We start from the raw sequence: 13,048 nt of genomic DNA on the forward strand, positions 1-13,048 counted from the left end.
AGCTCAGGACCCTAACAGAGTAAAAAGCTGAAAAAAAGAAAGAGCAGAACTGTTAAGGGCATAATCTCAGCCTTTGTGTGTCCATAAGATGGACTTCTGCCCGGAACCATTGTACAGGTCTGGAATGCTGCTTACAAGAAGAGAGAAAAATGTAGGGGAACTTATTTCATATAGATGGGTAATTGGACTCCACAAACATATGTTTACTGTCAGATATCAGTACAGCATGAGTCTGTGCTTTTTCAAAAAGGAGAAGGTATCTGTTATACACACCTTCAGTAAGGATTCATTGAGCACTTACTGATGACATAACACTAGTTTCCCTCTGCTTCGTTCATGCCTGTCATCTCTTCATGTATTCAGCAAACAAAGCACTTATGTGTCAGCATTGCACTAGGCACCAAGGATACAAATAAGAGGGAGGACTGAGTTAATTTAATTCACCAGTGCAGAATGAACAGCATGATTTGGGATAATGGGAGACCATGATTTGGGAGTCAGACCTGGAATCCAGTCCCTACCCTACCACTTACTAGAACATCCTCACTAAATCCCAGTCTCCTCATATGGATATAATATAACAACCCTTATAGCAAAGAGGAAAGATGATGGTAGGTGCTCAGTAAATGGTACTTATTACAATAAATGGTACAGGTAGGCATTGCACTGAGTGCCATGAAAGGGATTTCTAACACAGATCGAAAAGAGAAGGATATCTTGTGTCCTGAAAAATGTGACGCATGAGCTGAGTCCTAAAAATTGACTAATAATTAAAGACAGGTAAAGTGAGGTGGGAGGGATGGATATTTCAGGCAGAGGAAGTGGCATGTATGAAAATCAGAGTGGTTGCAACTTGTGGCCAGTTTCCTCATGGCTGTGGCTAATAAGTCAGCAGATACAGTGGGAGAAGTTATCCAGGCCCAGCTTATGAAGAACCTTGTATACCTAATCAGGAGTTTGGGCCTTTATCAGTTCAGTTATTGGGAGCCAGTGAAGGATTTTAAGCAGGGATGGAATATAGTGGGAATCATGTTTTAGGAAGATCACTCTTGGCAGCAGTGTAGTGGATGGATAAAAGGGTGAATTGAGTGGAGGAGAACAGAGTGGGAATCCAGGAGGATACAAGTGGTAAGTGATAAAAGCTTCAAATGAGTGGCAGTGGGGCAGAAAGAGGTTTGAGAGAATAAGGAAGTGAAATCCTTAGGACTTTTTAACTGATCAGATGCATCCGAAGGGGCGGTTGTGGAGGGGGAAGGCAGACAGTGTCCTAGGTTGGCTAGCTTGGGCTACTAACAGTGTTGTTCACTCAAGTAGTACTGGAAATGGGGCAGGTCTGGAGTAAATTTGGGAGTTTTGTTGTTGTATAACAGCTTTATTGAGATCTAATTCACATAACCATACAACTCAGGTGTACAATTCAGGGGTTTTAGTATATTCACAGAGTCATTGTCACTATTTCCAGAACATTTTCATCATCACAAAAAGAAACCCTGTACCCATTAGCAGCCACTCTCCATTTCCCCCCCAACCTCCCCAGTCTCCTAGGCAACCACTAATCTTTCTGTCTATAGATTTGCCTGTTATGGTCATTTCATATAAATGGAATCATACACTATGTACTCTTTTGTGGCTGGCTTCTTTCACGTAGTATAATGTTCTCAAAATTCATAATTTGGGAGTTTTTTAATTCAATAAATATTTCTTGAAATTTACCGTGTGCCAGGCACTGTTCTAAACCCTAGTGATAGAGCAGTGAGCAGGAGAGACAATGTTTCTCTTCTTAGGGAGCTTTCCTTTTCATAGTGAGGAATGAGCCATAAATAATTAGTTATGAAACCAGTAGTTACAAGTGTTAGAGAAAAAAGGTGCTGGATCATGGCTTGGTGTGAATGGAAAATTGGAAGTAGTCAGGGAAGATGCAGGCAGTGCTTTGAACTGAGACTCGGATGATGCAAAGGAGACGATTGTCAATATCTAGGCAGAGCATTCCAAGCAGAAAGAAGAGCAAGTACGAGGGGCTTGAGGGGAAGCTAGTTTGATATATTGAGTCGAAGTTTCCTGTGAGATATCCAAGTAGAGCTATCCAAATATCAGGTGTATTCTAGAGGTCATGCCAAAAAACAGAGTTAAGATCTTGAAGACTGAGTAAAGAGAAGAGGCCCTTGGAATGTCAGCATTTAAAGTATGGGTAGAGTAGCTGAGTGTGTGAAGGAAACTGATGATAGCATGGAGTCAGAGAAGCTGAGGGAAAAGTGTTTGAAGAAAGAGTGAGTAGCTAATGGTGACAAAAGCTGTCAAGAGAACAGGTAAGGATTAAATGTGGTTGTCTGTATTTAAGAACAAAGAGATCCTGTGTAAGACAATTAAGAAAAGTGGTTGGTAAACACCAGACTGCAGTGAATTGAGTGAGTAGAAGGTGTGGAAATACAGGCAGAGCGTAGCTGCTTCAGAAAAAAAGGAATAAGGTGGAACTAAAGGAAAATAGAATCAAGGAATTTTAATTTGGTAATGAGAATGACAGTAACATGTTTAAATTCTGATGGAAGGAGCTGAGAGTGAGGGAAATGTCAATCATACAGCGTATTCACTTCCTCAAGAGAGGGCGTATGGAGTGTTGGGCAATGGTGAAAAGATTAGCCTTTGACGGGAAGAGAGATCTGTTCCATTGTTACAGGAGAGTGGAAGGAGACAGAGTTCTGGGTGGATTGGTAAGTGAAGTTAGGAAATGGACAATGAACTGATTTTTTTGATATAGATGAAGGCCCTTGCCCCAAGTGAAGAAGAGGTTAGAGGGCTGGGAAATTTAGGAAGGTGGAGAATGTTTGAAATAATTGCTATGACAACTAGAAGAGAAGGAACTGACCTCGGCATAAATGGCCATTTAAAGGTGAAGGTCTTGACTTCGTGGTGGCATCCATTTGCAGTTGTTTGATGTTCTTTGTCAGCAGCCTGCCCTGAGGTAGGATCTGGGTTTGGGGATAGATCCGTTTCATATCTATCTCCTGGTAGACTGAGTTGCTTGCAGTCGAAGTTTGCATTTTAGGTGTTTCTATTTTCTAGGCACTTAATACAGAGCCTTACAATGTAGAAGCTGCTTAATGTTGGATGACTGAGTGAATCATAAGCTAGAATGGTGGAAAAGGAATCAAATAAGGTGAGGGACTTGAAAAATAGGTAAGGTTTAGCATGAAGTATGCCTTGTGATGATTGAAAATTATGACCGTTTTATTTTAAGAAGAAAGGAAAATTGTTGACATACTTTTTATGAAATAACAGAAGGAATAAGAACAAATTCACAGATGTCAATAGTATTATTTAAATTTAAGCTGTTTGGAAATGTATACTAGGATCTTAAAGAAGATGAAAGAATTTTGAAGTGCTCATGAGTTTATACTTAAATGCTGATTTTAAAAGTATTGCTAACTGATCTGTAACTCATGGCTTATTTAATCTCAACATTCGGAAGATTAAATTTAATCTTTGGGCTTCTCTGATCTATACCACCTTCTCTCAAAATTTTCTATTTGCTAAATCTCCACATTCCCAAGAACCACTTTTCCTCTGACACCACTTTCCCTATCTTTGCAATTCTGTGGAAATGTCTTCTGCCTCAATATTTTTAAGTGTGTGCTGTCATCAAATGAATTGTATTTGGGTTATTAAAAAGCTTGCATTTGTTGGACTTGATTTTGATTGTTTTTTAATCATTTTATTTTCCCCTTTGAATGTTTACAGTGGAGCAGGACAAGAAGTAGGAAGATCATGTATTATTCTGGAGTTCAAAGGAAGAAAAATAATGGTAATTGTTATTTTTATAGTCAGATTAACATTACAACTCTGTCTGCATTGGGTGTTAAGTCTTTTCTAGTAGAGTAGTTACCTGTTTCGCTCCCTGAAAAATGTCATGGTCAGTGTATGTACCTATGCTGTATAATGTTAACGTCAAAAATTAATACATAGCTACTTAGTAATTTGACAAAACATTAACTAAGTAAACTGCGAAGATATATTCCAGGATTGTAAAATTGTCAAGTAGATCTGTTGAACTCTTGTTTCTTGAAAGTCACTTCCTCTGTTGGAGGTTCTAGCCAACCTAACTGCCCCACCACCAGTGGAAGACCACAAGGAACTGACTGCTTTGACCACCTGCAGAACTCCGGCCACCCCCATGCAGCAGGTGTAGTGAGAGGGCCTGCTACGGGAGCGTGGAGGTCTGAGTATCATTGGGGTCCCTGACCTTGCGAAGTCACCCTACCTCTCTAAGCCTATCTATTTCCTTGTCCAAAAGGCAGAGAGATTAGAAGAGATGGTTCCTAAGGTTGTCATGAGCAGTGGCTCATGCTCCTTTTGTTCCTCTTTCTTCTCTGCTTCTCCTACTCTCAAAAGAACTGGAGTGTGTCAGACATAGTTGTTGTTTTTGTTATATTCTTTAATTTGGTAGTAACACCATATGAAGTGAGAAAATCCTTAACAACTGCCTTATGAATTTGTTCCTTAATGCCTTAAAAATTTAATCAGGGAAACTTCTCATTTATAATTATTGTTTTCTCAAAGTAGTCAGATCAGTAATGATAAATCTATGAACTTTCAAAATGCCTATTGTCTGTCCTCTAATATCAAAGTTCTAGAAGAAGAGTTCATTCCTTGTTAGAGTGACTGGCAAATATAGTTGGAAAGAAGCTGTCTTGTATTTTACATGGAGTGAACTACATTTTAAGTTTGTCCGTTAACTTAGAATTGTCAATGGCATATTTGCCGCATTTAATGAGAATTGCACCCCAAATGCTAGTGTGTGAGGTCCACCTTTATTATGTGTATGATGGATCAGTTCTACAGATTGTCTATTTGTTGAATATGTTTTAATAAAGTATATAGGAGATTGAGATCTTTTTGTTCTGTCTCTTTCAGTTGGACTGTGGGATCCACCCTGGCCTAGAAGGAATGGATGCCCTTCCTTATATTGATTTAATTGACCCAGCTGAGATTGATCTGCTATTAATTAGTCAGTAAGTTTTGTTTCTTAATAATGACACTTTAAGAACTTTCACTTTTAAAGATCATTCTTTATTGGATTTCAAGATTTGGGTTTTTTTGAAGAGTATTTTCTGTTAGGAAGCATATCGCACACATCTGAGAGAACACAGTGTATCGTCATCCCAATCCAGAGAAGTTTACTATGAAAAACTTACCTCCTCTAGGTGTGAGTCCGGGGTGTAAGTGGGAAGGAGGTGGTGCAGACCTTGGGTCATTGTACAACTGGAGACCAGTAACACATTTTCACAGAATTTCTCCTTACGGTCTCTTTCTTGTCACAGAACTTCATTTATAAATAGTGACATGTTTCAACTTCATCCCACTAAAATGTTTGTTATAATTCTGGCCGCTAAGAGTATGTTTGGATATATTCATCTCCCTTCTCTAATTATTACTGATAAAGTTTTTTTATGTATTTTTAAGCTCTTTTTCCTGCCCTAAAAGTGGATCCATTATTCCTTCACTCTGCACTGTATCTACTTTTGGTTTTTTGAAAATATCAGTATGTAATACATACATAGGACTTTTTTGTCCAGTGAGCAACAGTTTATAATTACCTGTAATACATGAGGAATATTTTACAACTCAACAGAATCTTTTTTTATTTACAATTTTTTTATTATAGAATTTGTAGGTGTACAGAAAAATCATGCAGAAAATGTGGAGTTCCCGTATACGCCCTCCTTACACACACAGTTTTCCTTATTATTAACACTTTGCATTAGTGTGGTGCCTTTGTTACAATTGGAGGAATGTTATTGTACTATTAAGTATAGTCAACAATTTACATTAGGGTTCACTGTTTGTGTTGTAGAGTCCTATAGTTTTGTTGTTTGTTTTTTAATTTTTATTCTGATAACAAATATGCAACTTAAAATTTCCCCTTTTAACCACACTCTATTTCTTTTTAAGTTTCCATTTGGATCACTGTGGAGCTTTGCCTTGGTTTCTACAGAAGACAAGTTTCAAAGGAAGAACATTTATGACTCATGCCACAAAAGCTATTTATAGATGGCTTCTTTCAGATTATGTAAAAGTTAGGTAAATTGCTCTATTAGATTTATATAGCTCTGCACAATACATGTGGTTCAAGGATGTCATTAATTCAGTCATTCAGTAACAAATCATTGACCATCCATTGTGTGTATCTATCACCTGCCTGGCCTATAAAATCTTTATATAGCTTTTACATCCTTTTAAATCTTTATAACCTAGGCAAATTACAAAGTTTTATAGTACAACTCTGCAAATAACATTTCATGATTTTATTAAAAATTTAAGACCAGATACATTGAAAGTGATATATACTTAAGTCTTATTTGGATTATTTGACCAAAGAACACTGACTATCTTAAATGAAAAATTCCCCAAGGAAGTTCCTATCATTTGTAAGAGGAACATCCAGTCTCTACCAGAAAGTTTGGAGCATTTTTGTGGTACCTACAGCACATACTGTTAACCTTCAAAAGTTTGCTATTTAATGTGTTTTCCAAGAGTAGCTAAGATGCAATTTGTTGGTTTTCATGTATAAATACAAAGGAATAGGAGCATTATCCTTAATAATAATAACACTGGCTAATACTTACCATGTGCTAGGTACAGTCCTCAATTCTTAACATATGTTAACAAGAATGTAAGTTCTGTTATAAATCTCATTTTACAGATGACAAATCTGAGGCACGGAGAGATTTGGTAATTAGCCAAAGATGGTCACACATCCAATAAGAGGCAGAACTGGGTCCAGAGCCTACGTCCTTAACTGCTATCCTATTGTTTCTTGGAGTATATTCACATAATTTTCAGGGAACAAATTATGCTAGACTTTGTACAGAAATCCTTTCACATCCTAGCATGAAAATTTCTGCTGTGGTTCAATGTATGTAAGTGAGTTACATGTCAGGAGTGTTGGGACACAAAAAATGGTTGAGAAATATTATCCTAAAAAGTACTTTGAACCTAGTGTTTTAATTTTCTGTGCACTCTGCTTAAAATCAAGCTTTGTGCTATACCCACTAAATATTTTTATTATAATTGTACAGTAAAAAATATACAAAATGTACAAGAGATTCTAAATAGCATAATGCATTCTTAATAAAATTTAAGAAATATCTTTTTGGGTATGTCATCCATAGACAATTTCTTTGAGTTAAAAGACTTGTAAAAAATTTATCCTTATGCATTCTGTTGCCATCTTTCAAAATTCAGTAATATATCAGCGGACGACATGCTGTATACTGAAACAGATTTGGAAGAGAGCATGGACAAAATTGAAACTATCAACTTTCATGAAGTTAAGGAAGTCGCAGGGATCAAGTTTTGGTGTTACCACGCAGGCCATGTTCTAGGAGCTGCCATGTTCATGATCGAGATTGCGGGCGTCAAGGTACCCTCTAGCACTTTTCTCCCCAGCAGAAATCAGTGCAGAGCTTTATGCTACCAAGCGTCATTAAAGAAAATTAGATTCTAAGACTTGACAAGTGTCAAAACACTGAGACATAAAATAAAAATTAAGTTGATACCTTCATTTTAATAACTGGGTATCAAGGTTGATTTAAATTACTGAAAATGCAATGATCTGTAATCCAGGTTTGTACTAAGAGTAAAATAAGCATCTTAAAGAGTTAATCCCTTTTCACTGTCCTTTCGAAAAATTACTAGAGAAAGAAGAGTTGTCTTTGTGGCTGAGTCTGTTTAAAGTTAAGACATGATTTGGCCTTTCTGTCCCTAGAATTTATATATAAACCCTTAAAGAGGATGGGCTGCTCGACTAAAGGATCTCTGCAGCCATTCTTGATGGAAAGGACTAATGGAAGTCTTGATGAACTTGTGAAAACCTGGGTGGATTAATAGTTGTCAAGACTAAGGCAGTTCTTGACTCTGGCTGCACATTAGAATCACTTAGGGAGTTTTAAAAAATATATATGCATTGAATAAAAATCTGGGGGTGTGTTCCAGGGCTTTCTTGTTTTTTTCTAGGTGATTCCGATGTGAAGCCCGAGTTGAAAACCAATGCTCTGATGTAATACTGTGCTAAATTTTACGCAGCTACTCGTGTATTTGAAACTTCCACATATTATGTTGTACTGTATATTGCTAAATCATTTATTCTTGCTGTTTACCCAAGGGCACACACACACACACACAAAAAAAAAAATAAGCAGAAAATGGCATAAATTTGGGTAAAAATTCTCATTTGAAATTTGGTATATATCCTCATATGATTGTATCTTTCATTTTAGACAGTGGTCCTATATGCTGCAATAGATTTCTTTCTCTATTATGATGCCCTTTTTCCTCTAAGAAGTTTTGAGTGGTTCTCAGTGTATTAATATACAGATTACCTTTGGGGGATGATTCTGGGAATATATTATCCCCATTAGTTAGATTGAATAATTGAAATTTATGGTTTAGTGACTTAACTAATTTACCGATTCTGAATTAAACACAAGCATTGCCTCGAGGTTTCATCATTGTAGGTTGTTGTTTTTTCTATTAAAATTCGCTTTCAGATTTCATGAGCTTAATATACTCACAAGCAAAATGAAACCTTCCAGAATCCTAACTTTCTACTTTTTCACAGCTTTTGTACACAGGTGATTTCTCAAGACAAGAAGATAGACACTTAATGGCAGCTGAAATTCCTAATATTAAACCTGATATTCTTATCATTGTAAGTATTAATGTATTGTAATTAATTACAATACATTAGTGTAATATAAGCAAATTTTTTCTAGCAGGAAAAAAATACTGTGGTCTCTTTTTCATATGTTATTGAATATATGAATATATCTGGTTTTTAGTATAAAAATGTATTTTTTAGCTTCTCTTTTCAGCACAGCTCTACTTTCTTGCTGTTAAATATAATAACTCTAGTCTGATATCAAAAAGGCTAGGCCATCTCTAGTGGTCTTTGCCTCACAATTCTAATGTGTTCTTTAGGAATCTACTTACGGTGCTCCTCTCCCTCCTAAATATTTTGTCTGTTGAATTACCCCAAATTCATAGGCAGACATTAAGGTTGTATAGAAATGGTGTGGCTCCACTGTCTTTGCCAGAGTGACTGTCTTTTGGCCCTTAGCATATGCTAACTTGTCACTTTGTTTATTTTTATATGTGTATGTCCTATCTGCCTACCAGGGTGTGTGTCCTAGGAGAACAAGAAAAAATGAACTATGTGCAGAAGCTCTTTTTTGGGGGATGGGGTGTGAGTAAATGATAGAAACAAGTATTAATAAATGTGTATTGTTAACAGCAGGGTCAGAAAATGAAAGCGATATTTGGGGCCTATAGTATATAAAAGAACATCAACTGCTGCCTGCTTCTTCCCCATCACCCACTGCACCCCCCATCTGCCCAGGAACAAGGGGCCAGTGCATCTTGCTATCTATAAGCATGTTGCTGAGTGAATTAGATTTGGGTTACCTCCTGCAATACCCAGCATATAATCTGACCCAAATTTAAGAGACAATTAATTTGTTAACCATCAAAAAAAAAAAAGTTATTTGCATGATGTCATGTAGTTATTTGCATGAATAATTATTTGCATGTTATTTTAGAGCAGTTTTTCAAACTTTATATGCATATGAGTCATCTGGTGATATTGTTAAAGTGCAGATTCTGATTCAGTAGATCTGGATTGGGGCCTGAGGTTCTGCACTTCTCACAAGCTCCCAGGTGATGCCAGTGTTGCTGGTTAGTGGACCAGACATAGTAGGGCTTCAGGGGTTATTCTTAAACAGAAGTATAAGAAACAGTAGGTATTTCTGGTTTATAGACTTTGACTTATCAGTGGTGGGAGAAATAAGCGTCTTACCCCTGTGGAAAGCAAAATGTTAAGGTGAAAAAAAAAGACATGGCGAAATTATGTTGAGAGGGAAATATGCCAAGATACATTTTAGAACTATTCCTGATTCCGTTTTCTGAAACGAAAGTTCTCCTTTGCTCTTCTTTACAAGTAATATTGTAACAATATGTGTTCAAGTCTATGGCATGTTGAAAAAAATGAATCACTTTGCCTCAGCATTTCATTGATGTTTAACTTTTAAATTATATGGGGATTCGCGGTCTTTGCCTCACAATTCTAACATGTTCCTTAGGAATCTACTTACGGCACCCATATCCATGAGAAGCGTGAAGAGCGAGAAGCGAGATTCTGTAACACTGTTCATGATATTGTGAATAGAGGGGGCAGAGGCCTCATTCCTGTCTTTGCCCTTGGAAGGGCTCAGGAGCTGCTCTTGATTTTAGGTAGGCTTTTTCCTTTTTATTGGGGAGATTGTCAAAATCTTGGCATGTCATCTTTTTATCAAGGTAATCACATGGCCTTGGATAAGTCATTTAACCTTTCTGGGCGTCAGTGTCTTCCCTTTGAAAATACAGGTTTGGTTCTAGTAGGAGCCCAGGGAAATGACTCTTGTGAACTGCTACTGGGAACATAAATTGGGGTGCCTTTCTGGTTACCAGCTTGGCAGTCAGAATCACAAGTCTTAAAAATATGTCTGCCCTTGGCCCAACAACTGGGAAACAACTGGGATGTACAGAAAATTTTGTCAGTAAGAGCATTCATCATTTTAGTATTTTTAAAGAAAGAGCATAGTAGTAAATTAATAAAAATCATTGTGGGAAAAAATCATGTTACTGATGAGTAATTACGTAACTTTTATGCATATAACTTATTAAAGTGGACAAAAAAAATAGGGTTCAGAACCGTACACACTCTAATCCTTAGGTAAAAATACACACAAAAATGACTAGAAATACATTAAATCTGGATAGTAGGAAAGTAGATGCTTTTTTATTTTGTGCTTTTCTCCATTTTCCAGATACTCACCATGTATTTCTTCTTGTAATAGGAGGAACAATGATGTCACTTATTTTTTAGCATAGATTTCTGCTTAAAGATCCCTTGTAATTCCAACATTCCATAATTCTATCTGGGGAAAGCATTCTTCTTGAAGAATAAATTACATTTGCTTTGTATTTATATAGTTTCAATGTGAAGAATTAGAAATTATCACAGTTTAAGCCCTTATTTTCAGTTCTTCCGTCTCTTTTATCATTAGGATAAATAGTATCCCTCTTAACACTCAAAAGGAATACATACAGGCAAAGAAAGACTGAATAAATGACCCAAGATCAAAAACAAACTTACGATAGAAACAGGATTTACTAGAAGCTAAATCTCCTAATTCTAATCTAATCCAGTTTAATTGCAAGTCAAATTAGTCTTTAGAAGTCTCAAGATGAAATGTCTTCATAAAAGTAATAAGAACAGAGGAAATTAGGAAGTTGAGAGGGTGACCATGTTGTTACCATCAAATTGGATTGCCAAATTTAGCAGGTAAGAATACAGTATACCCAGTTAAATATTTAATTTTAGATAAGCAATGAATAATATTTTGTTATAAGTATGTACCAAATATTTAATATACATTCATGTACTGAAAAATGTTTCTCATTGTTTATCTGAAATTCAGGTTTAACTGGGCATTCTGCATTTTGTTTGGCAACCTTACCATCAGAGCATGTATTATTATTTTTTTATGAACCAGGATACTTTCTACAAATGTTTGCTCCCGTTTTCTTTTTAATGTAGTATAGTATAAAGAGAATAGCCTTTGGAGTAACTGGTTTCAAATCTTATCTATGTTCTAGCCATATGACCTTGGACAAGTTATTCAGCTTTTTAAAAAAATATTTAAAATCTAGTCATAAAAATACACACAAAATTGGGAGATTGTGATCTTGGGATATACACCATTAAATATTTTAATCATATCTAAAAAAATGAACAAAATTAATCAGAAGATAAAGTAGGAAATAATATTTGTAAACATAAGAGAAAAACAGTTTACTATCCTCATATAGAATTATCACATATATCCAACAGAAAAATAACATTCACATACCATTCAACTATATTTAGCCTCAATTTCCTTATCTATAATATGGCAATAAAGGTTGTTTTGAAAATTAGAAGTAAAAAGATGTAAGTTACGTACCACATACCAGTCATTTCCTTAATGCAGTTAACAAGATAAATGATATCTTTTGGCCACATGATCTGTATAAAATTTGGGGATTAAATGAGGACTTTCCATAAGCCTTTTTTTTTTTTGAAGGTATTTTGTCCACTGCTTTCATTAATTATCAGATACTATTTGGTTGGTGTAAACCTACACCAAATGATTTTTAAAAGCCTCCACGTCTTTGGATTACAGCCACAGCACTGTTTTAGACCTTGCACTGGTATTTAGGAACAAGTTTGGTTTTATAAGTTTAAATAGTAAGGACCAGGCTAATTTTTCTTCAATTTTTAAAAATATAGTTACATGGTTTAACTTGTTTCTTGGTTGTCTAAATTTTGAAAAGTTAATTCATTAACTTTATAATTTATTATTTGAACTATTTACCCCAACATAATAAAGTGATATTTGTTTCCTGTAAAATCTCTATCTAGATGAATACTGGCAGAATCATCCAGAACTTCATGACATTCCAATATACTATGCATCTTCCTTGGCCAAGAAGTGTATGGCGGTGTACCAGACTTACGTAAATGCCATGAACGATAAAATCCGCAAACAGATCAACATCAATAATCCCTTTGTTTTCAAACACATTAGTAACCTCAAGGTGAGTGCTTGTGCAAGAACAGGGGTGGGTAACACACAGATCATTGGTGGTAGGAAGTTGCCTGTTGTTGCCTCAGTGGCTGAATCCCTCTTGCTGAAGTGTTACCTGTTCTCTGGCAAACTGCATTTTTCTGCAGGAAGCCAAATTCCAGCAGCTGAAATTCTTTTTTTCTTAAATGAATCTTACTACTAATTCTGAGTACCCATACATTCTCAATATTTATAACTGCTAGAACTCTTCTGCTATAGGAATAAAAAGCCCAGAAGAGAATAATGTCTTGCATTTCATATTAATATTTTCTGTTTCCACATTTTGTAAATATAGTTTTGCTTAAAATTCATATGAAATATTGTCTTTGGGGAATGGACTGTCTAAACCA

General features: G+C 35.9%; 1 protein-coding gene across 3 annotated transcripts in view; it reads left to right on the top strand.

The window, feature by feature from the left end:
* Positions 1-13,048, top strand: part of CPSF3 (cleavage and polyadenylation specific factor 3) — a 37,335-nt gene that overhangs the window by 630 nt on the left and 23,657 nt on the right. Inside the window, exons 2-9 of one of the 3 annotated variants that reach the window (XM_037813130.1) lie at positions 3,061-3,154; positions 3,736-3,799; positions 4,909-5,006; positions 5,947-6,075; positions 7,240-7,417; positions 8,615-8,704; positions 10,131-10,281; positions 12,494-12,669. In XM_037813130.1, the coding sequence (XP_037669058.1) occupies positions 3,797-3,799; positions 4,909-5,006; positions 5,947-6,075; positions 7,240-7,417; positions 8,615-8,704; positions 10,131-10,281; positions 12,494-12,669 (825 nt within the window). In that variant the 5' untranslated portion in view covers positions 3,061-3,154; positions 3,736-3,796. Of the gene's footprint in view, positions 1-3,060; positions 3,155-3,735; positions 3,800-4,908; positions 5,007-5,946; positions 6,076-7,239; positions 7,418-8,614; positions 8,705-10,130; positions 10,282-12,493; positions 12,670-13,048 lie in introns of those variants that run through there. The other 2 variants (XM_037813129.1, XM_037813131.1) reach the window with 2 other exon arrangements.

Source organism: Choloepus didactylus, chromosome 20, assembly GCF_015220235.1.
Source record: "Choloepus didactylus isolate mChoDid1 chromosome 20, mChoDid1.pri, whole genome shotgun sequence".
Taxonomy (NCBI): Eukaryota; Metazoa; Chordata; class Mammalia; order Pilosa; family Megalonychidae; genus Choloepus; species Choloepus didactylus.